Consider the following 24,187-nt stretch of genomic DNA (forward strand, 5'->3'; position numbering starts at 1 on the left):
ACTCAAAAAACAAGAAAACTATTTAGTTGTCTACATTGAAATCAAGAAGAAATCTCTAAACAAAAGTTTTCAAAACTGAAAGGTACTCAAACCTAACTTAACTAAGGAAGAAATTCACGAAAAATTTCGCAAATTACATCGTCATCTGCCAATTTTAGGAAGGCAAGAAAATCATCCCAGATTTCATGTATTTTACCAAATTCCACTAAATATTGAGCGCAACTAATCTTCAAGTAGGGCAATTGATAGAAATATGCTGCATGGAGCCTCTCAAGTATATTTTTTCTGTTGATATCTTCTTGAAGATTCTTTTCACACTCCTCTCTCAAGTCAATAACGCCATATTTCTCAGCAGCAACCAATAGCTCGAAACTATGATCCGCAAGTTCTTCATCGTCGATGTTGTCATATAGATAATCTATAAATGCTTGACAAACTTCAGGAGACATATCTGAGATATTTATAACAAGCATGTTATTCTCCTTAGAATCTTCTGCAAACATGTATTCAAAAATAGGTGACCGGGCAGCAAGAACAGCTCGATGAACTCTTATGATTTTATCCGATGATCCGAGCTTGATTGTAGCGTCAGTGTGGATACTTTCTCTTAACATTCGAACAAGGGTTGTTGATCTTTTCCTAGTTGAGTTAGTTTCTCCATCCTTCATTCAAAAAATTTAAACAAATAGTGAATAACTGAAGTAAATTAAGATACTAAAACTATAAATTAAAGTGCAACATACGTATCACATAAATAAAAGGATTGATTAAATGCACGTACATTTGGGTTTGAAGTCTTGAGATCTAGGAATTCAACTTCAACACAGGATGTTGTAACATCAGGTAGTTGAACATCAACCTCCCAGTTAAAAGCATCAGTTTCGCTACTGAAAAGCTTGTCTTTTTCTTCTGCATCATTGTGGAAAAGAGGAAGAATAATTATAAACTTATATGCCTATTTAACCATATATCTTGTTTTATTCAATAACACCAAAAATAACATTTTCATAGACAAAGATTTTTAGGTATATAATTGAAATAATGACAAGTCCAATTAACTCGAATAGCACTTGTGTACCATTATGTTATATAACATTAGCCAATTATAACATTAGCCAATTAACTCATAGTCCCCTATTCATATAGATATAATTTTTTTTTTATTGATTTTATAAAAAAAAAATGATTTTGATTAAAATTATAGGTACGTGTGTGTGGCTTCCAGACAGTAACAAATTAGGTTAATCTTTAAATAACGATATAACAAATAAAATATAAATTATCATCTTTTCAAATAACACAAAAACTATAGCATTTTATAGGTAAATTTGTTTAAACCCTAATGATATAGTAATTGAAATAATAAAAGAATCCAACTCATAATTCTGTAAGTAAAGCATGCTAAAGAGAGAGTCGATTTTATTACCCGTCTCTGCGAAGGTTATTCCATTTTTTCCGATAGAGTCAAGAATACGAAATTTGAAAGATGCAATTGGTGGATTATTTGTGGACTCTTCTGCATATAATTTGATAGCAACCGGACTAGAAAGGGAATCCCTCGAGAATGATATGTGCCTTCGTGTTGGGAAGTAAAAACAAAACAAAAAAACTTAGCAATTTATCTTTTCACAAATTTACACTTAAACAAAATATAAACTTTAACCATTGTCAAAATTAAAATAAAAAAATAATGTATTGTCGAACTAGAAGAGAGAAAGAAAAAAAAAGTTACCAATTCCATTTAGAGATCTTGAAAGCTTCGGACGTGTGGATAAAGCTGTGGGGAATCATATTCATGCTCTTAAAACTGAGTCTCCATTGAGCGACGTAACCCACAGATTCCACTTCGAATGGAGAGTAAAACATCCTATTCATACAAAACAAACAGCAATTCCACTCTATTTTTCTGTTAAACTTATATGATTCTTGTGATTGAGGAGGTATATATATATATATATAAGGGTAGGTGTGAAAAACCGAAAACCTTATGGCGTTCAATTATACCCTCAAACAAAATATAAAAAAGATAAAAAAATTTGTTATATTTGTTATATTATTTTTGTCATTGAAAAAACAAAATATGATTTGTTGAATTTGTTACATTTAAAAGTCAAAAAAATCTATATTTGTAATCTTGTCAAAAAAAAAATAATCTATATTTGTAATTTTAATCTATATCATAAAATTTATATAAAATATTGTTAGTTCATTTACACGCAAATTTTTTGTAAAATATCATTGATAATCTACACGCGTTAGCTCAATAAAAAAACTGAAAGACAGACACGTAAGTGTCCATTTTTCACTAGTATCTATAATATATATAAAGAAAATAGTGGATTTCGGGAAGATATTGGACTGACTTTTTTGTTATTCCAATTATACTCTTAATTTTTTTTATATAATAATATTATATTGTTGATTTTATTAAAAAAGATTAAAAAAATTCTTATATTTGTTTTTTTTTTTTTTACAAGGTTCGTTATATTATTGTTGTCACAAATATCTATACTTATAATTTGTTATCTATATCAATAAATTTATATAAACTATCGTTTGTAATTTACATATGCAGAATTTCTATAAAATATTGTTGATAATCTTTAAGTGTTAGCGCAATAACGTGCCCATCTTTTCGCTATTTATTATAAATTAATAAATACTTTTAAATATGTATTCGGTTTCGATCAAAGGAAAATAATAACAACTTTCATTTTATTTTCTTTGATGATTTTTTTTTTTTAACAAATCAAAATGAGATTAAAAACACCCATCGATGTTTCCACCCACACAAGGTGTGCAAAAAGGAGGAACACCGACAATATTTACATAGTCACGATGATACTCAAAAAGAGGACCAACCAAAAATAAAAAAAATTGCAGAGGTAATCTCATACAAAGAAAGGGATGTTTCCACCAATCGTGGTAACTTTTAAACAAAACACTCATGCTTTGCTTTCAGCCATAAAAAAGAATTTAACTTTACTTTTTCTAACAAATGAGAAGGGGTAGTAACTGTCTGTTGGAATATCATGTTGTTCATGTCCTTCCAAATCACCCAAACAGTTACGAACCAAATAATCTTGAAGTATAAATGAGTAATTTGTGGCATGCCCGCCATCTTAGTGAATTGAATAAAATGATGTTGGAGCTCACCTGCATGCACCGAAAAAATACCTAACCACTTCCATACCTGATACCACAACTCACTCGAAATATTGCAATGAAGGAAAAGGTGTTTAGCAGTTTCAGTTGTACCACACCCTCCCACACAAGCCATGTCAGTTGAAGGCATTACTCCACAATGCAACAAATTGTCTTTCGTAGGAACTCTGTTACGGAGCAAACGCCACACCAGCAAAGACACCTTTGAATGAATAGATTTATGTCAAACGTCGTCGACAAGAGTCCTATCTAACATGTCACCATTATTAGTAATAAACCAATAGGATTCCCCCACCAAGTACCCATGAACTGGATACAATTGCCACCTCTTAGTGTCGTGAACATCACTGCAACACAATGATATGTTAATAAAAAAGAACACTTCCTCACGCTCTCTTCTTCCCAGGCAAACAACCGACGCCTCCACAACCACGCCCCACCATCAACCTCCCAACCACGCCTCCCCATAAGCTCCACTGTACAATCTTTCTTTCTCCATGGCCAATTCGAAAAGGCAGGGGAACTTTATCCTCAATGGAATGTCCCCAACCCACTTATCATACCAAAAGAAAGTATCCCTCCCATCACTAACTACCATATGTATGTTTTCTTCAAACCAATTCCTGACCCCCTCGCCTACCCTGTCACGGACATTACCCACCATCCTCCACCACACCGAAGAGTGACTACCCCCATCCCTTGACCTCCCTCCCTCCTCATCATAACGGGTTTTCAACACACGGTACCACAACCCCTCCTTCTCCAACAACAACCTCCAACACCACTTTCCCAATATATTCTTGAATGTTGCAGCAATTCAATTAAAATGGCAGGGCAATGGGAACCTTTTCACGGTAATATTAGCTTTTTTTGGTAGTGACGGTAATATTAGTTGAACAAGCTACTATCATTTTAAATCAATATTAATATATCATACATATGTTCTTCAAAAAAAAATAGCTTCTGATGATTGCAAATACCAGTTATTTTAAAATTTATTATTTATAAACAAAATAATTATTCTTTAAGTGGTTCAAGCATCAAACATAGTATCATGGATATCAAATTGAAAAAGATATAAACTAAACAATTGTATTGTATATATCACATTTTTTTAAGTTAGGAGTGTTGAGTTGGGTTGGGTGTTTGGGCTGAGTTTGCAGTTAAGTTTGGTTTGGTTTCGGTGTCAAAATAAAAACCGTAAACCGGACTAAATTGCATAGTTGAATAAAAAAATTAGGTTAAATACATCTAAATAAAATGCTATTTTTTGTTGTCTTTTGTTTGGGTTTGTTGGATTTGCAGTTTTTTATTGGACTTATTCAAATTTAAACACACCTAGGTCTACCACCTCATTTTTGGACAGAGGACCATCATCATCCAAGAGAATGAGAGATGGTTCATTGGTTCTTGATGGGAAAATGCAACAAAAATGACATATCGTTAAGTGTTAATGTCATTTGATCTCCAATCAGAATATGGAAGCTCGACCTCTCCTTATGCTACCTCTTAGCAAATGCTGACATCAATCAGTGGTAACGTTCGACATAGCTGACATGCGTCAGCCACTAAAGACCTCTATCTCTAATATCATATGTGAACCACGACTCATATGTTTCTTGACGTGCAAGATTCTTGAGGTCCAACTTTTTAAATGATAATTATTCTAATAATATCATATTCATGGTCTTTCAAATAAAATAAAAAATTAGGCATTAGAATAATGACGACAACCTTGTTAGAAAAGAAAAACGATAATATTTTATTGAAATGTTGTGTAAATGTGTAATGCACATTCATGGTGTACAAAATAAGAAGAAAGAAAGAGATAAAAAAAATGGATGGAAAGTTATTATAATACGGAAATATGATAATTAAAAGCAACGATTTATAAAACAACCATTAAGTTTGAACATTTCATCTTCTTCTACAAACATTAATTCAACAAATCTCATATCTAGAAGAACAAGATGACAATAATCCCACTCAAAGCTAAACCTCCTAGCCACTTGGAGCTCTTCGTGGTGTCTGCTCCACTCTGAAAAATAAAGTTGGAATGCAATAATTTCAAGATTAGTTTGATCCAATTAAACATAAAAATTGTGTGGTAAACATACAAAATAATTAATTAAATATAATCATTATTATTTCAACCATCATTGGCTTTAGAAAGTTAAAATGCTACAATCATTATTATTATTATTTTACCATAATTGGTTTTCTTTTTACACAATGATGTGAAAAACCTCCAATATATTTCTATTGTAAAAAAATAAATAAAAAATAAATAAATAAAAACCTTGAAAATAAAAGCCACATGATACGTAGTTTATCTTTATGACTTTACTTTATTTAGCTTTGGATCTTGATGAAAAAATATGTATATATAGAAAGGAAATAACAACAATAAATAAATGATTCCTTAAAAAACAATAAATAAATGATATCATAAATATTATCTTTACCATTAACTCTTGATTTGATGGTAAAAAAAATATTTTCTATTGCAGACCTAAGGTATAGGTTTCTTACTTTTCTTTAACTCGAGAGTTAACAAACCAAGTCCATCATCAATGGTGGCGCGTGGAACAACATTAAGTCTATCAGAATTTTCTCGCGACACAATCTAGTTAAACAAAAATATTATTCTAATTGATCCATGACATAAAATCGGTCTTTCTATCATTACAATTGTCACCTATATATAAAAAAAATTACACGATTAATTTAATTTTTGTTAGAACTAAATTGAACCATCAGAAAATTGCGACGAACAAAAACATATATTCAAGGGAAGTAAAAAAAAATGCATTGCACAAAACCAACTTGTGTGTTAAATGTTGTAAGGACAAAACAAAAAGAGGAACCATACAAACCTTCTTTCCAAAGATTTTCTTCCCCTTCGAAGGTGGTGGGGCTAGAGTTTTCGAAGTAGCCGATGGAGGTGAGTTTCCTTGAGTTGGACTGGGTGGAGATCTTTGAGGAGATGGTGCCGATGGATTGGTGACTGGAGCAGGTGCATTATGGTTGGAAGTAGATGGAGCGGGGGCTGGTGTCGGAGATGAAAGTGGCGATGGTGAAGGTGCATGTGAGGGAGGGTTGGAAGGAGATGGGGCCGGTGAAGTGCTAGCGGGGGCTGGTGTTGGAGATGAAAATGGGGCCGGTGAAGGCGCATTAGGGTTAGGAGATGGGGTTGGTGATGTGGGAGATGAAGCTGGAGAAGAACCAGCGGGGGCTGGTGCCGGTGAAGGCGACTGGCCTACGACACCGGCGATAACAATGCAGATGAATGCAAGAGAGAACACAATGTTGAGATTCATTTTGAAAATTGAAAACAAGGTGTTTTTCTTTTTTGTTTGCTAGGGTTGCAATGTGATGATGAAAGGCTTATACTTGATAGTATTATATATAGGACTTTGCTCTTATTTGATTTCACGCTGATGATGCTATTTTTGGAACAAAAAGGAAATTTTCCCATTACTCGGTACCACAGATTGGGAACAATTCTTAAATGTTTTAACCGCGTACGGTTTGCTCCATTTATTAACTTCCATTTCAATCCATTTATAATTTATTTATAAAAGATACAAACACTCCTTCAAAACAAACAAAAAAAAATATAAACACAAAAAATACCTAGTAGACCCATTTTACCCGTCAAAAATATAATTAGTAGACACATTTTAATACTCAAAACAATCATCGTAATAAATCTAAAGAAAAAAATGAGAGTAGACAATTGTACCAAAAAAGGAGGTGATAAGCGTGATTTTCTGAAAAATTAGTGTACCAATGTTCTTGAATTGGTTCGATTTTTACGACACAACATATAATTTAAAAAAATCTGCCAACAATTTTGATTATATTAGTTGTAACAATTAACTAGTTTACAAGGATTACAATTAAAAATTATTTACTTAAATTAATTTATTAATGAAAAACACTCAATTAATTTGGATACATGATTAATTCATTCATTAACGGAAATGCTTAATTGAAATAGAGGAGTAATTATTTACTTATTACAATTTAAGTTGCTGGACAAAAATTGAGGTGCATGTGAAAACACTCAACTAACAGAATAATATAACTTCTTTTTCAAAAAAATATGGGAAAAAAGAAAACTTAATTAATTAATTGATACGTTGGTTTGCTCATTAGACTTAGCCCAATACCTTAAGTGAGTTTGGGATGAGTGAGTTTGTGATGAGTGACATGGTTAAGTTAAGTTATTGTTTAAGTGTGTTGTTTGGTTTGGATGGTAAAATAAAAACCGTAAATCAATTTGTACGGTTCAATAAAATATTAATTTGAATATATCTGAACCAGATGTGTTTTTTAGTTTAGGCTGGTTCAATTTGTAATCTTTTATTTGATTGGTTCGGTTTTGAACATATATAAGTGCATCTTAATATTGATATTAAATATATTAATGTTTTCTTATATAAACACATCTTAATATTGCTAAAAAAAACATCTTAATGTTGATATTAATATAAATAAAATTAGAAAATAATATCATTTAAATTTATAAATGGTATTAATAAAATTGGAAAGTTTTTTTTTTTTTAGAAAAATTGAAAAGTTTTAAATAGTAGAAAAAAACAACTTTTTGACATAATTTTTTTTAGGGAAATGTTAACGAGTGTCCCCGGACATTTTTTTTTTTTTTGGTAGATAGATGAAATGACGAAACCATCATAAACTCACACACACAAGTGGAGGTACCAGAGTTCGAACTCCGATTATGACATCCGACCTAACAATTTCGGCATTTTGCCAGTTGAGCTAGGAATTCTGGATCCCCCGGGCACTCTTTAAGGACTATAAATAGCAAGTATTTATAAAAAAAAAATATTTATCAAAAATACATGTAATCAATGCATTGGAAATCGAAATGTTTGATTTGCTTGTTTTGGTATGCTTAAAGAGTGTCATGAGAGCACTCGTTATCAAGACCTTTTTTTTTTAAACATTTAATAAAATTAAGAAGAAGAAAAAAGAATTATATCCTTCAAAAAAGAAAAAACATTATACAATATTTTAAATATATTTTTCCTCAAAAAAATATTTAAATATAATATCCATTTAAAAAAAATGTTTAAAAAAATAGATACTAACGGAATGACGTCTCAAAAAAAAAAAAATACTAACGAAATGCTTTTAATGTCAGGATTGAAATAATATGCAAATTAATGTGAGGATTTTCTACATAATTGGTTTTAATATGTTTGATAAAATGATAGTAAGGCAATATAATGACTCCAAACATAGAACGATAGAAATTAGTGGGAGTTGAGAATTTATATAGCAAACTTCTAAACATAAATTCTCAACTCCAGGAGAGCCACCACCATCTATTATAGCTTTTATGCTTACAGAAAAAAATTGGAGGTTAAAAATAAGAAAAATCTCAAACTAAATAGGTAAACCTTTGTTTTTTTTATTATATTTTTAAACTTGTGTATATTTTCAAGGTCAATTTAAACAATTAACCTTTTTTATATTTTATTTCTACGAATTGATGAAATTGGCAGCGAACGTAAACAAAAGTGTTCAAGATCTACGACTTGTTCAGAAGAGATCAACGTGCTTAACCACCAAAATTGATACTCCCTGCCAATTTCTCTAATTAGAGTCCTATTTAATGGAATTCAATTCTCAACTCAACATTCGATTTATAAATCAAGATTTCTTGTTTTTTATTTTTTTTAAAATTCATAATTAATCCATCCTTTGTGAAAAAAAAATTAGTTTTATCTATTAAGTCGTATTTTAACATTCTAAATATGTGTACAAAAATACAATGAAAAAAAAATCAACATCTATTCCAGACTTTATGCCTACAAAAAAAATGTATGTAAAAAAATAGGAAAATTTCAAATTAAATAGGTAGAATCTGTGTTTTTTTTTATTATATTTTCAAACTTGTTTTTTTTATTATATTTTTAAACTTGTGTATATTTTCAAGGTCAATTTAAACAATTAACCTTTTTTATATTTTATTTCTACGAATTGATGAAATTGGCAGCGAACGTAAACAAAAGTGTTCACGATCTACGACTTGTTCAGAAGAGATCAACGTGCTTAACCACCAAAATTGATACTCCCTGCCAATTTCTCTAATTAGAGTCCTATTTAATGGAATTCAATTCTCAACTCAACATTCGATTTATAAATCAAGATTTCTTGTTTTTTATTTTTTTTAAAATTCATAATTAATCCATCCTTTGTGAAAAAAAAATTAGTTTTATCTATTAAGTCGTATTTTAACATTCTAAATATGTGTACAAAAATACAATGAAAAAAAAAATCAACATCTATTCCAGACTTTATGCCTACAAAAAAAATGTATGTAAAAAAATAGGAAAAATTTCAAATTAAATAGGTAGAATCTGTGTTTTTTTTTATTATATTTTCAAACTTGTGTATATTTCAACGCCAATTTAAACCATTAACCTTTTTTATATTTAATTTCTACGAATTGATGGGGGGGGGGGGGGGGGGGGGGTTGGAGATCGTAACACGGGTTTTTTCCACACTTAAACATTCGTGAAAAGAAAGGTAAATAAAATTCAGGGTCTCTTTCTTGAGAATGGTTAATGGACTACTGGACCTCCAAGTAGAAGTCATAAGTTATTTTAAACATTTGTTTGAGATAGATTGATCACTCCAATACTTCATATAATCTATTGATTAATCATGTGCCCCGTTTATGTGAAAATTGCAGAGATTTTCATACAACACTTGTCCTTAAGCATTTCTTTTTTTTTTTTTTTTTTTGCTTTTTATTTCCCTCTTGTTTTGTTTTCCTTGTTTCTTTTTTTGCTTGTTTGAGAAGGTTTCGGTTTATGTCCCCCTTCTCCTTTTGTTCTTCTTTATTTTTATCTATATATTTTTACCACTTTACATGAGGAGGACCATCTTTACATCTTTGGTATGAAGTCCTATAAAGTGTTTCGCCCAAATGGCTTCCAACCTATATTTTTAAACATTTTTGGGAAAGAATTGGTTATGATATGTGGCATCTTGTCCACACGACTTTCATTATGGGTTCTATTAATACTTCGATTGCAAAAATATTAATTGTCCTCATCCTCAAGGAGAGCAATGTTATGAGGTTAACGAATTTTTGACTCATCAATCCTTGCAATATCATTTTCAAGGTAATCACAGAGATTTTAGTTAGTTGCTTGAGATTATTTCTTAATGATCTGATTAGTCCTCTTTCAACTATCAAATTTACGGAGAGTCTGGACATTAATTACCTTGGTTTCTCTTGTCAAGGGTCGAATTTCTCAAAATGTATACAATGACTTCATTGACAAAGTACCAGTTGGATAACTTCTTAAAAATGAAATCTCTTGAATAAAGCATGATCAGCCGACCTAATGAATTAGTCAGTTACATTACCGGTCATTATTTATATTATACCATGAAACTTCACTATCTTTTCAATTATGTCTGTGTTTACGCCAAAAAATAAATATCATATTAGCCAAACTCAAAAAATAGACGACCAAGCAATCAAAGCAATTAGGCTAGGAGACCCCTTAGTTGAAGGTTAGGCTCCATCAATCGTTTCAACTAACAATATGTAGATAAGGGTTTGCTATTTTCGGAATTTGAAGAGAGAAGTACAATGGTGTTTTATAAAAGTTGTTTGCATGTTGTATCATATCTTGGCCTTGGGTTTTCCTTAACCTAGCTATCATGATTCTCAAATGACTATTACTCTTTTGAGGTTCATACATCAAATCATGCAGCAATATTAGTACTAACGTTTCATATCGACATAAACAATATCTTGAATGAAATATCAAAAGGTGATAGAGTGATAGAGTGAACTCGCAACCATGTTCCTTTCACAAAATCGACAACAACAAAAAACGATAAGATCCACCCTCATTCTAACATTTTAATATTAAGTACAAATAATATCTATTAATTTTATCTCGAGTAAATAGTCAATTTCCCCCTGAAATTGTAAGTTTCATCAATTACCCCCCTGAAATTAACAAAACTTCAATTACCCTCCTGAAATTTCATAACTTCAGTCAATTTACCATCTCCGTCAAATTTTTCTGTTAGTGAACATAACGTTTTACAAATACACCCCCTGAAGTTTTGCACTTATGTGCAAAATGCCCCCCAAACTTAAAAATTTATATTATTTTTTTCTTAAAAACAAACAATTAATAGTTAAATATTAAAGCATATTAATTTTGGAGTTTGGAAAAACTACATACATATATACATCAAAATAGGGAAAAATGTGTATTTTTAAAGTGACAATAATGGTTATTTCTAATAGACAAATTATTATTTTTAGAGGTTTATAAACAAATTAATAATCAAATTTAAATTTATATTTTCTCCTTCACCATCTTAGTCTTTTAACTCCTCCAACTCCTTCACAAATTTGCTCAAACCATTTAAACTGCACAACCCGCAATATTAATCCACAAATCATCCCATTATTGTCACTTTAAAAAAATACATATTTTTTCCCATTTTGGAGCCTATTTTGATGTATATATGCATGTAGTTTTCCCAAATTCTAAAATTAATAGTTAGTTTTAATATTTAACTATTAATTGTTTGTTTTTAAGAAAAAAATAATATAAATTTTTAAGTTTGGGGGCATTTTGCACATAAGTGCAAAACTTCAGGGGGGTATTTGCAAATCGTCACGTTCACCAACAGAAAAATTTGACGGAGGGGATAAATTGACTAACGTTGTGAAATTTCAGGGGGTAATTGAAGTTTTGTTAATTTCAGAGGGTAATTGATGAAACTTACAATTTCAGGAGGAAAATTGACTATTTACTCATTTTATCTCATAACAAAGAGATTATTTTGTCTTTGTAAAAAAACATGAGCGACTACTTTGAATAATTTATTTTATCAATGATTGAATTTAGCCTCGAGAAAGTTTTGAATGGTCAAGTTAGACAATTAATAAAAAAAATAAAAATTTTACTTTAGATATTCAATTGAAGAATCAAGTTTAACTCTTACGATCATGTAAGTAGGCATATGTGATCTTTCGATCAAGATCAAACAATCCTAATTTAAGCACAATATTTTTAAAATTAATTAATTAAAAACTAAATGTACTTTATCTAAATTATGTGAACTTGATCGGACGGTCACAAACATAATAAGACATGAAATCCATTTCCTAAATTGAAGAAGATATCATTGTAAAACAACGAGACTTTAACAAAAGCCAAATGGATGTGAGGATTGGTAAGTTGCAACCTTAGCCACCACGTCACTGCCACATAGTTTGGTATATATCTAACGTCACAATCATCGTTTTTATCGTAATATAAACAAACTGAATCTACGTAGATCTCCCTCCATAATATTTTACCACTTAATCAATCAATGACTCAAAGACAATGAATCAACCGAATCCACACGACAACTAAGGTCAAATTGCTCTCAAGAAAATATCAAACTACCAATTTGGTCACGTGTACCTTCCCCTTACTGGATCTAAGTTATACCACTTGGACCCATCTTTAAATGCCTCGTTTCACGACTAAAGTGGCAGATATTTTTATAGGAAAATTATATGGGTGAAGTTATTAAAATGAAAGTTAATACTATAACATCAAAAATGTTGTGAGTAATACCCCACTGTTTATACAGTGACATCAAAAAATTTCCCCTTAGTATCATCAATTCATCAGATTAACAAGAATACACTTAATCTAATTTTATCTTACTTGTTTTAAGTGTAATACACCACAAAGTGTAACACTCACATGATATCATCAACTCTGTTTGCATGTTAAAGATGTCAACGATAAAATAGGACATGTAAGTCTAAGATGTTGCAAGCATTACTAGATGAATTACCATTGATCATTAATCAGTAATCAACAATTTAAAAATGAATCAAACATTAAGATTAAAATTAACTTTTTCAGAAAAGTCAGTTTCATGACTGCACCGTAGAAGCTCCCATTTTTATAATCTACATTTTTTTCTTCAAAAATTGCCTACCGTTGAGGGCTTTCTAAACTTTGTGACAACGAAGTGGACACGACTCATTTCTTTTCGACACAAGATACATGAAAAGATAAAGAGGAATTGCTCGGTTGGGTCCGTCGACAAGCAAATAGAGCTTGATTTACGGTTATCATTAGAATATCTTGTGAAGGTAGAAATGCTATGTTGGAGTTGGTTTGTGAACGGAGCGGCGAGAACAAATTACCGAAGACAAAAGTGAAGCATGAAGCAACGAGATCAAGAAAATGTGGGTGTTTGTTCAAGGTGCGTGGATATGTTGTGAGGGAAAACAATGCTTGGAAATTAGCTATTCTTAATGGTGTTCATAACCATGAGATGGTGCGGTATGTAGCAGGGCACCTTCTTGCCGGAAGATTAATGGAGGACGACAAGAAGATTGTACATGACTTGACCGATTCTTCGATGAAACCAAAAAATATTTTGACTAATTTGAAGAAGAAAAGGAAAGAGTCCGTCACAAATATCAAACAAGTCTACAATGAACGTCACAAATTCAAAAAGGCAAAAAAGGATGACTTGACGGAGATGCAATATCTACTCTCAAAGTTGGAAGAGAATAGATATGTTCATTACGTAAGCGAAAAATCGAAAAGTCAAACCGTTCAAGACATATTTTGGACTCATCCAACATCAGTATATTGTTTAACACTTTTCCGACTGTTTTGATAATGGATTCCACATACAAAACCAACTTGTATAGAATGCCATTGTTTGAAATAGTTGGAGTAACCTCAACCTATTTGACATATTCGGTTAGTTTTGCATTTATGACGTCGGAGAAGGAGGATAACTTTAATTGGGCTTTGCAAATGTTGCTTAAACTTCTTGAACCAAATAATGATATGTCAAAGGTGGTAGTGACCGACAGGGACCCGAGTATGATGAAGGCCGTAACAAATGTTCTCCCTGATAGTAGTGCAATACTTTGTTATTTCCATGTTGGCAAAAATGGTAGATCAAGAATCATCATCGATTGCAAAGTTAAACAGAATGTTGTTGTGGTGGATGGGCAAAAGAAGATTGTCGACGAGGAGAGTCATAGTAAGTTAGTTGACACCATATTTTATGCATGGGAAAAATTGGTTGAATCTCCTACTCTAGAGTTATATGCGGGTAATCTGGAATTCCAAGATGTTTGTAAGGATCATCCAAAGTTTCTTGAATATGTTGAAACTAACATTTTGAAGCCTTTTAAGGACAAAATAATGAGGGAATGGACGGACCTTTTGTTACATCTTGGGTGTAGGACCACGAATAGAGTGGAAGGAGCTCATGGTGTGGTGAAGGAATATTTGTCCACCTCAAAAGGTGATTTGGGTGCTTGTTGGCAAAAAATAGATGAGATGTTGGCAAACCAATTTGGGGAGATACAATCATCGTTTGGTAGGAGTGTTACGGTCTTGACAAATAGATACAAAGATGTCATTTTGTACTCCGGGTTGGGGGGTCAAATGTCTAGACAAGGCATGAACTTTATTTTTGTGGAAGAAGCGCGTGCTAGGAAAACCTTGTGCATCCAGAAGAAAACTTGTGGTTGTGTTCAAAGGACGTCGTATGACCTACCTTGTGCATGCTTCATTGCTATGAAAATTCGTCACAACAAGCCCATTCGATTGGATAAGATACACCCGCATTGGCATAAGTTGTATAGGGGTGAAGAAGAAAGTAATGAAGATTTGTTTTCGGTCGCGGAGGAGTGGCGTGGTATCCAAGAACGTCTCGAAAGAGTTCCGTTCTAAATGAAATTAGAAATCAAAGAAGGTATGCAGTTGTTAGCGTTTCTGAAGACCACAATGTTGTCACAACCTCCAAGAAAGGTGCCAACCAAAGGAGCTCCCAAAAAAAATCAAAACTACATGTAGGATCTCATCTAAGTGGGAGACTATTGATTCTCAACATCCGGAAAGTCAATCTTCACCACGAAAAAAATATTCACAACCTAAAAGAAAAGGTGCTCGTATTGGCATTTCTCCGGTTCCGGTTCCTAAGCCTAGCTTGGTTTCAAGAAATTATGATCCTTCGAATCCTATGTATTACATGCCAAAATTCATGAGACCATACATTGAGGGAATTGTGGATGTTATTGGTGACGAACATTGTGGGTTTAGGGCTATTGCCGAACGCGTGGGTTTGACGGAAGAAAGTCATGTTATGGTGTGTAGAGCACTTATTAAAGAGTTGAAAGAGCATAGGACCAAATACACTGAGGTATATGCGAGCGAGGACAGTTACAAGTATATTTTGGATGGATTGCATCCCCCCAAAAATCCTAGTAGTTTTGCCCCTTCTGACAAATGGTTGACATTGCCGGATATGGGACACATCGTTGCATCTTGTTACAATAGGCCGGTGGTAGAGATGACTACCCTTGATATTTGAGTCTCCGAGACTTTTTTCCCACTTAGAGGTGTGCCTCCGGTTAATCCGAAAAACAACATGATTTGCCTTGGTTTAATCCCAAATCATTTTGTGCTTCTTTCGTTGAAAGATGGTTGTCCACTACCTCCATCATCCACGGAGTGGAGAAATCATGGGAGCGATGAGGCAAAAACATGGGATTATGAATTCTTGGATCAACACGATCGTTTCCGAGCACTCATGGAGATTGAGGACAAAGAGACATCGGTTCCACAAAAAAACCAACAAATCAAGACAATCCAATTATGTTTGATGACACTCCGGTTAAAGCAAACACCGAATTTGAAGATATTCTGGAACATTTAGATGATTTGCTTTTATTAGATGAAATATGACACTTTTTGGTCGGTGTTAATCCGTTTTTTGGTCGATACGCGCTGACGTATTTTTTGGGATATATAATGTAATGAGCAATTTTTTGGATGATATGTAACTAACCTTTAACTATATATACATATATATATATTTGAGTTTCGCATTTATTAGTAATTAATGTACATTACGTGTAATTTGTTGCATAATGTGGAAAATTTGACGAATTTCAAACAATTGTGAAACGTTAATGCATTATCGGTTTTGTGTAATGTTACCTAATAATTGATAACCTATGAAATGTTGATGTTTGTGATTGCTGGATGTTGTTGTTTCGGTTTGATTTCATCCGGAATTGTCGTTTGAAATTATAGGTAAAACATGACAAATTTCCTGGGCTAAACCAGTGCAGACTGCACTGGTTCTGTTAATTGGTGTGAACGGCAGTTAAATGCCGCTGGATTTCAGCGGTTGTTAATTGCCGACACTTAGGATAACGGTTGTTAACTGCTGCTGGGCGTAAAAGCGTCATTTACTTGTGTCAATAAGAAGTTTCCTATGTCAGAAAAGCAATTTTCTTTTTCTTCTTCACATATAAGATCTTTTTTAACAAGAATATTATAAGCCTTTTAAATTAAAATGTAAGAGAAAATCACATTAGAATGTAACCAAAAAAGAAGATCACATTAGAATTTCCTTATCAAAAGCAATTGATTGCCTCTCAGAAAAAGAAATAAATATTGTGTCCTATAAATGCAACTCAATTGAAATCCATTTCGACTAGTCTAATGGTATTGACTTGAGATTTGTGAGTGTATTGTTCCTTAAGTTCTTAGGTTCGATTCTCTTTATGACTAATTTGGATGGACTAATTTAATTTATTTTTAAAAATGCAACTCAATTGATAAACTTTATTAATATTATTATATGTTTGAACCTTGAATTAGGGATGGTCTATTTTATTGAAGACTAGACCAAATCATTAGAGTTTTTAAATCATATTATTTGATCCATCCTCTTTACATTATACTTTTATGTTCCCATCTTGCTTTCATTTCACTTTCGCCCACCCCTTTACCCATATTATAATACGATTTAGGTTCCAAAAAGTGAAAACAGACAAGACCACATCCAACGTATGTAAACACTGTAACCAAAGTATAAACCGTATTTGTCAGGTTGGCGCCATCTAAATGATAATAATATAAAGTTTCATGGCTTATGATTATTACACACTCATATTTTTTGTTATGGGCAGGACACAACATTCAATCTATTCTGGATTGAAAATTCATAAATCATTCATTCATAGGTCGTAAAGTGGCACCACTTGTTGCCGTAAACATTATGTGTTAATTAAAAATTCACTTTTTGTTGAAAAAAATAAAGTTCCTAACATTTTGGGTACCACTAGCACACAATCCCAACCTGGCTGACACAACATTACGTGGCAGTACTCCAATATATATTTATTATAACTTTTTTCTCTAAAATCATCACACATTTTATAATAGATAACAGCAATCAAAGTATGGTAATTTTTTTTTTTAACAAAAGTATATTATATTAACTTGTTTATTAAATATGTTTACATGATAAGATGATGTGTTTTTATTAGATGTTAGTGTAAAACTTTTACAATGTCATTGCACCTCCATTAAATACTAGCAATAATATTAGAGTTAATTTATTAATATGTTACGTTATTGTATAATTATTTTACGCATGCATCCAATGATGTATTATCACATCAATGAATGAATATAACAACTCATTTGTTTTCATACTCATTAATTGACGTGACAATATATCATTAGAATGTAAAATAATTGTACATTGACTGTGTAAACTAATTAAATTGATAATATTAACATAATAAGATTGGTTTTTTCTAAAAGAAATATGTGTAACACAGTGAGGCCTATCACATTGAGTTGAGTATGACAATGGATAATGACTTGATTTTAATAAAGGAAATCATCAATCATTTAAGCAATAATTAGCATTAATAAAAAGTTATTAATACAGGTTAGCTTACCATACAAAACAAATATGATCTTAGATATTTTTCACATGTAACCACAAAAATTTGTAAGATGATAATGATATGATAATATAAAAAACCATACACTTGTAATGTAGTACATTATAGATCACTATATATACCCTTCACCTGCTTCATCAAACCTCACGCCTCCTCTGTTTCTTTCTCCTTTGCATTTGGAACAAAGAGCATTGCTAAGGGTTCATTCCCTTTGTTGAAATCTTTTGAAGTGAATTTTCAACAAAAAGATGACTGTAGGGGCAGGAATATCTGTTGGTGATGGAAACTTGATGGTGTTAGGGAAGAAGGTTCTGAGTCAGGTTCATGAGAATGTTCTTGTTACTCCTGCTTCTGGTGGTTCTTTGATCAATGGTGCATTCATTGGTGTTTCTTCTGATCAAAAGGGTAGCCGCAGAGTCTTTCCCATTGGCAAGCTTGAGTATGTTCATCTCTTTACCAAATTTCTGTTTTTATTTTATTTATTTATTTATGTTTTTTTAAATGAAAAATTGTTGTGAAAGAACACTTGAGTTCAAATAATGTTTAGGATGTTTGGTTTTTTTCCTTGTGTTTTTTTTTTTTTTGTGTGATGGTTATATTCTTGTTTTATATTGTCATCATGATCAAAACATACCCGTTGTAATTTGATTATTTTGATGTTGTGTTGACACTGTGTTTGTTTAAGGATTAAAATGACCCCTTTTGATTTTTGATGTTTATTATCTTTACAAATATTGAAGGTGAGTCACTCAAATTTTGATTTTTATGATGTTTTTGTTTCAGGGAGTTGAGATTTATGAGTCTTTTCCGCTTCAAAATGTGGTGGATGACACAGAGAATGGGGAATTGTGGACAAGAAATCCCCTTTGAGACACAGTTCTTGCTTATTGAAGCACATAAGGGTTGTGATATTGAGGGAGGGATCGACAATGGAGAACAAGACCAAGATGGTTCTACCTACGCGGTTTTGTTACCTCTTTTGGAAGGAGATTTCAGGGCTGTTCTTCAGGGGAATGATCAAAATGAAATTGAGATTTGTGTCGAAAGTGGTATGCACTCTTCATAAATTTGTTAATGTTTTTTGTGTGTGTAAACCATGTATCCTCCACACATAAATGTAGAAACTAAACCGTCGAGTTGCGTAGGATCACAGTGCGCAGAGTAGTGTATGTTAGGTATGCATTGTGATTTTTTGCTATGTGCATGATTGTAGGATGTCCTGATGTGGAGGAATTTGATGGGACTCATTTGGTGTTTATTGGGGCTGGATCAGATCCTTATAAGGTCATAACAAATGCTGTCAAGTGAGTTTCACATTACTTGTTTTACCTTTTCAATTCTTATTTTGTTCTTGTTTCAATCATATGCCAAATTTACAGTTTACAATTTACATCACAGATGGGAATTTATTAACTTTACTATGTAGTTAATAAAAAATTGGCTGTTGAACTTTTTCAATTACTAGGATCAGGTTTCATGTTTGAACCTTTTGAAGTAATCTAAATTAAAACATGTTCCATTAATACAGTTATTAGGACTAAACTAACTCAGAACTTAATAGGCCAAGTCCTAATTTGCAGTGATATGCTTTCTGAGCTTAACCAAACTATTTTGATGCACAATGTTGTGCTTCTTATAAATGTGTAATTAACAAAAGTCTTTGATTTTGTTGCTGTTTAGGACTGTTGAAAAACACTTGAAGACATTCTGTCATCGCGAGAGAAAGAAGGTTCATATCTTTTTATACTCTTTAAAGTGAAAATTTCATGGCCTTGTTGCATCTTAACGTTCATTACCTACTTGTATTATTCAGATGCCAGATATGTTGAACTGGTTTGGATGGTGTACATGGGATGCTTTCTACACCAATGTCACTTCAGAGAATGTGAAAGAAGGGTTACAGAGGTGTTATTTCGTTCCACTAAAACTTTGGTCTAAGTTACAAGATTGTTGTATCACACAAATAGTCATAGACATTAGTTTCTGATTTTATTTTTATGTTATTTGCAGTTTCGAGGAAGGTGGAATTCCTGCTAAGTTTGTCATAATTGATGATGGATGGCAATCTGTTAGCATGGACCCCAATGGTGTTGAATGGAAACATGATTGTGCAGCAAAGTGAGTAGATTTTCATCAAACTATCATCGTCAAATATATTATAGTCCCGTACATTTTTACAATGTCGAATACGCAAATTAATTTTGTGGATATTTTTTTAACAGTTTTGCGAACCGCTTAACTCATATCAAAGAGAATCACAAATTCCAGAAAGACGGCAAGGAAGGTCAGCGGATAGAGGACCCTGCCATGGGACTTCACCATATTACCAATGAAATAAAAAAGGAACATGCTATAAAGTATGTTACTTTACTTTACTTTAGTTTTTTTTTTTTTTTTTGAAACTTCTCAACATATTCAGTTCAACAACTAATGATCGTTGCAAATTTTTCGTCCTTTTTGTTTATAGGCATGTGTATGTGTGGCACGCAATAACAGGATATTGGGGTGGTGTTAAACCTGGGATTAGTGGCATGGAACATTATGAGTCAAAGATGGCTTTCCCTATCTCATCTCCTGGAGTCAAGTCTAACCAACCAGATGAAGCTTTAGATACCATAGCAATTAATGGACTCGGCCTTGTTAATCCTGAGAAAGTCTTTCACTTTTATGATGAACTCCACTCATATCTAGCATCTGCTGGTATTGATGGTGTCAAAGTTGATGTTCAGAATATCCTTGAAACTCTTGGAGCCGGACATGGTGGCAGGGTGAAACTTGCAAGGAAATATCATCAGGCATTGGAGGCGTCGATCTCTAGGAACTTTCCTGATAATGGAATCATTTGTTGCATGAGTCACAATACAGACGGATTGTATAGGTTGGACTGCTTACAAAAACTCAAGTGAATGCTTTTATGAAACCTACTCTAGATTTATTCAATAATAAGGACTTTATTTTAATGATTTACTTGATGCAGTTCAAAGCGTTCGGCTGTTATTAGAGCATCAGATGATTTCTGGCCAAGAGACCCTGCATCTCACACAATTCACATTGCATCAGTTGCTTACAATACTATTTTCCTTGGTGAATTTATGCAGCCAGATTGGGATATGTTTCATGTAAGTTGTTAAATATAGGATCCTAAATATATTTTGGTTTATAGAAAATGTGTGCTAGAATTTCATGCGCTAATTAGTTTTAAATTTTGTATGCATTTCAGAGTCTACATCCGATGGCTGAATATCATGCTGCTGCAAGAGCAGTTGGAGGATGTCCTATTTATGTCAGGTAATGATTTCTTAGGATAACTTATTCTCTTTTAGCTAAAAAGCAGTCATGTAATTGTTTGTTGTCTTAGCAAGTTATGATTGATTGTCGGTTTAAAACAATTTTACGCTGATATTGCATATTCTTAAATCTTATTTTTTTTAATATTACACTCGTAACTGAATTAGATAGATGATGTACAGTGACAAGCCCGGACACCACGACTTCAATCTTTTGAAGAAGCTTGTACTTCCTGACGGTTCTATATTAAGAGCTAAACTTCCAGGAAGACCAACCAAGGATTGCTTATTTTCTGATCCTGCTAGAGATGGAAAGAGGTAAAGAATCCATAATTCTCTAGCTACCTAACTTTAATTACTTGACAAATTGATATATCAGATTGTTTTTTGCTCATGGATTTTGTTATTTCAGTCTCCTAAAGATATGGAACATGAATGACTATTCTGGAGTTGTTGGGGTATTCAATTGCCAAGGAGCTGGTTGGTGCAAAGTTGGAAAGAAGAACCTTATCCACGACGAGAATCCAGGCACAGTCACTGACATCATTAGGGCTAAAGATATCGACCATTTATCGACAGTGGCAGATGATAAATGGACAGGAGACGCCGTCATATTTTCCCATCTTCGCGGTATGTTTTAAGGCTTCACATTACACTTCTAAAAAGATTACACCAATTTTTCTTTTGTATAATTGTTTCTTTGTTTATGATGTTTATTTGCAGGTGAAGTAGTCTATCTTCCAAAGGATGTTTCTATTCCAATTACCATGAAATCCCGAGAATATGAACTTTTTACGATAGTCCCTGTGAAGGAATTACCAAATGGAGTCAAATTTGCGCCTATTGGTTTAATCAAGATGTTCAATTCAGGAGGGGCTGTCAAAGAGTTTAGTTCTGGATTTAACGGAGTTGCAAATGTTTCCATGAAAGTGCGCGGGTGTGGCCTATTTGGTGCTTATTCATCAGCTCAGCCAAAGTTGATTACTGTTGATTCAGAAGAGGTGGAATTCAGTTACGAGGAAGAATCAGGATTGGTGACTATTGATTTGAGTGTGCCGGAGAAAGAGTTATATCAATGGAACATTTCTATTGATTTATAAATCATATAATTTTAGGTTGATCATGGAAATTTGATGAGTTTATGTAGACCTGTAGCAAGAAATGTTTGTATTTTCTAGTTCTTCTAATGTATAACTAGAAATAAATGAATGAGAATCACAATCTTTTATATCAATTTTTTCACTATGACTTATTTCTGTCTCTCTGTCTCATACAGAACTTACAAGCAAAAACTTCTAAACTGTCACTATAACTCAATTGTAGTCATTGTATTTTGCTATCATAGTGGTATGTTTTAAGATCACATAACTAAATTCTACTTTTTTTGATATAATAATGGTTTTTTTATTTTCTTTATAATGTGTCAATTTGCAGGAGAAGTTTGTTACATAATTACATTCCAAAGAATGCATCTTTTCAAATCATGTCTAAATCAAGAGAATATGAAGTTCTCACATCAGTCCCTGTGAAGGAATTAAGAGGTGGAGTCAAATTTGCTCCTATTGGTTTGATAAATTCGAGAGGGGGTGTCAATATCAAAGAGTTCGGTTGCTCGCTTCTGAAACCAGGGGCGGTTCCTCTCAAGAGGATGGGGTAGCCTTTGCTACCCAAAAAAAATAAATTATTCTTGAATTGGTTGTATAAAATTACATTTAGCTACTCCAAATAATAAATATTGAGCTACCCCAAATAAACTTGGTTTGTCGAAAATTAGCATAAATAAGAAAAAAAAATTGCTACATGATTGACAGATATATTTATACGGATTTGATTGATACTTTCTGTCTCAATAACAACTATAGATAGACAATATTTCAACAACAATAGTTATAAACAGATTAAAAGGACAATAAGTTTTTGAAAATAACTTGTTTGTTTACATTGAAAAACATTAATAATCTATTTATTAAACAGTCAATTATGGATAAAATTGACTTCATAAAATACGTTTTGCCCAAATTTTTTAAATATTTTTGTCAATTTTATTTCATTTGTTGTTGCTATGATTTACACTTCATATAAGTAAAAATTGTTGTGATTTTTTTTACATAATGGTTAAGTTTTAAATTAAATTTGTTTTTGTTATCTACGACACTCGCAATTTTTAAGTTAAATTTCCAAGATTTTATTTATTTTAGTCCTTAATTTATTGTTATAGATATTAAATGCAAGACTTAAAAACACTTTTTATTTTTTTGTAAAATTTTAAAAAGCTGAGACAAAAATTGAATAAATTTTTTGTCAGGATTAAACCTAAAAAATTATAATCTATGGAACTAGAAATATATATATTTTATCCTTAAGTTTCATATGTTGATTTTAAATTTTTTTATTTTCTTTATTTTTAGCCTCCGCGTAGAATTTTCGCTAGCTTCGTCTCGGTGTGAAACCCTAACCTTGCTCATTCTGAAATCAACTTTCAAATGTAAGTATATCATGATCGTGGTTTTATTGTCATAGATACACGCGTGGAACATGGACTGAGAAAGCTAGGGGTTTAACGTCACGTGATTATGAATCATATACTCGCGGAGGAAGTATGTTCCATTCCCTCCAAATGAATAATCTGGCATCAAAAGATAAATGTAATGTAAATTTCTTAGGTCAACGAACAAAGTATATAGATGCAATGAAATCACTTCCTCATTATTCAAGTTGATATCAAAGTCAAATTGCTACCCGAATACATGATACTGGTGCCTGGCGGGTACAAATTTGTTGTCGTCGAACATCTTAGGAGTTTTTAACGATATTTCTCTTGATCTCCCAACATATGAAAATAACATAATTATGAAGAGTAATCAATGTTTATTTTCTTCATAAATTTTACATATATGTAATGTAAGTTTTATTATAA

At 32.2% G+C, this 24,187-nt stretch overlaps 3 protein-coding genes across 3 annotated transcripts; 1 reads left to right on the forward strand and 2 right to left on the reverse strand.

Annotated features, from left to right (window-relative positions):
- Window positions 1–5: 5 nt before the first annotated feature.
- LOC120580737 (BTB/POZ domain-containing protein At1g55760) lies at window positions 6–1,921 on the reverse strand. Its single transcript, XM_039834893.1, has 4 exons — window positions 1,733–1,921; window positions 1,427–1,575; window positions 782–909; window positions 6–662 (listed from the first exon to the last, which is right to left on the reverse strand). The coding sequence occupies exons 1-4, from the start codon at window positions 1,873–1,875 to the stop codon at window positions 102–104; spliced, it is 981 nt and encodes a 326-aa protein (XP_039690827.1). The 5' UTR covers window positions 1,876–1,921; the 3' UTR covers window positions 6–101.
- A 3,756-nt stretch (window positions 1,922–5,677) lies between these two features.
- LOC120580700 (vegetative cell wall protein gp1-like) lies at window positions 5,678–6,543 on the reverse strand. The gene is made up of 2 exons (XM_039834775.1): window positions 6,042–6,543; window positions 5,678–5,791 (listed from the first exon to the last, which is right to left on the reverse strand). Exons 1-2 carry the CDS (start codon window positions 6,483–6,485, stop codon window positions 5,678–5,680), a joined length of 558 nt encoding a protein of 185 aa, XP_039690709.1. The 5' UTR covers window positions 6,486–6,543.
- An 11,497-nt stretch (window positions 6,544–18,040) lies between these two features.
- LOC11439900 (probable galactinol--sucrose galactosyltransferase 1) lies at window positions 18,041–22,512 on the forward strand. Its single transcript, XM_024784210.2, has 13 exons — window positions 18,041–18,422; window positions 18,767–19,032; window positions 19,197–19,287; window positions 19,664–19,712; window positions 19,797–19,888; window positions 19,994–20,101; window positions 20,206–20,340; window positions 20,451–20,861; window positions 20,961–21,102; window positions 21,204–21,271; window positions 21,454–21,588; window positions 21,683–21,900; window positions 21,994–22,512. Exons 1-13 carry the CDS (start codon window positions 18,232–18,234, stop codon window positions 22,368–22,370), a joined length of 2,283 nt encoding a protein of 760 aa, XP_024639978.1. The 5' UTR covers window positions 18,041–18,231; the 3' UTR covers window positions 22,371–22,512.
- Window positions 22,513–24,187: the final 1,675 nt, after the last annotated feature.

This window comes from Medicago truncatula, chromosome 5, assembly GCF_003473485.1.
Source record: "Medicago truncatula cultivar Jemalong A17 chromosome 5, MtrunA17r5.0-ANR, whole genome shotgun sequence".
Lineage (NCBI taxonomy): Eukaryota > Viridiplantae > Streptophyta > Magnoliopsida > Fabales > Fabaceae > Medicago > Medicago truncatula.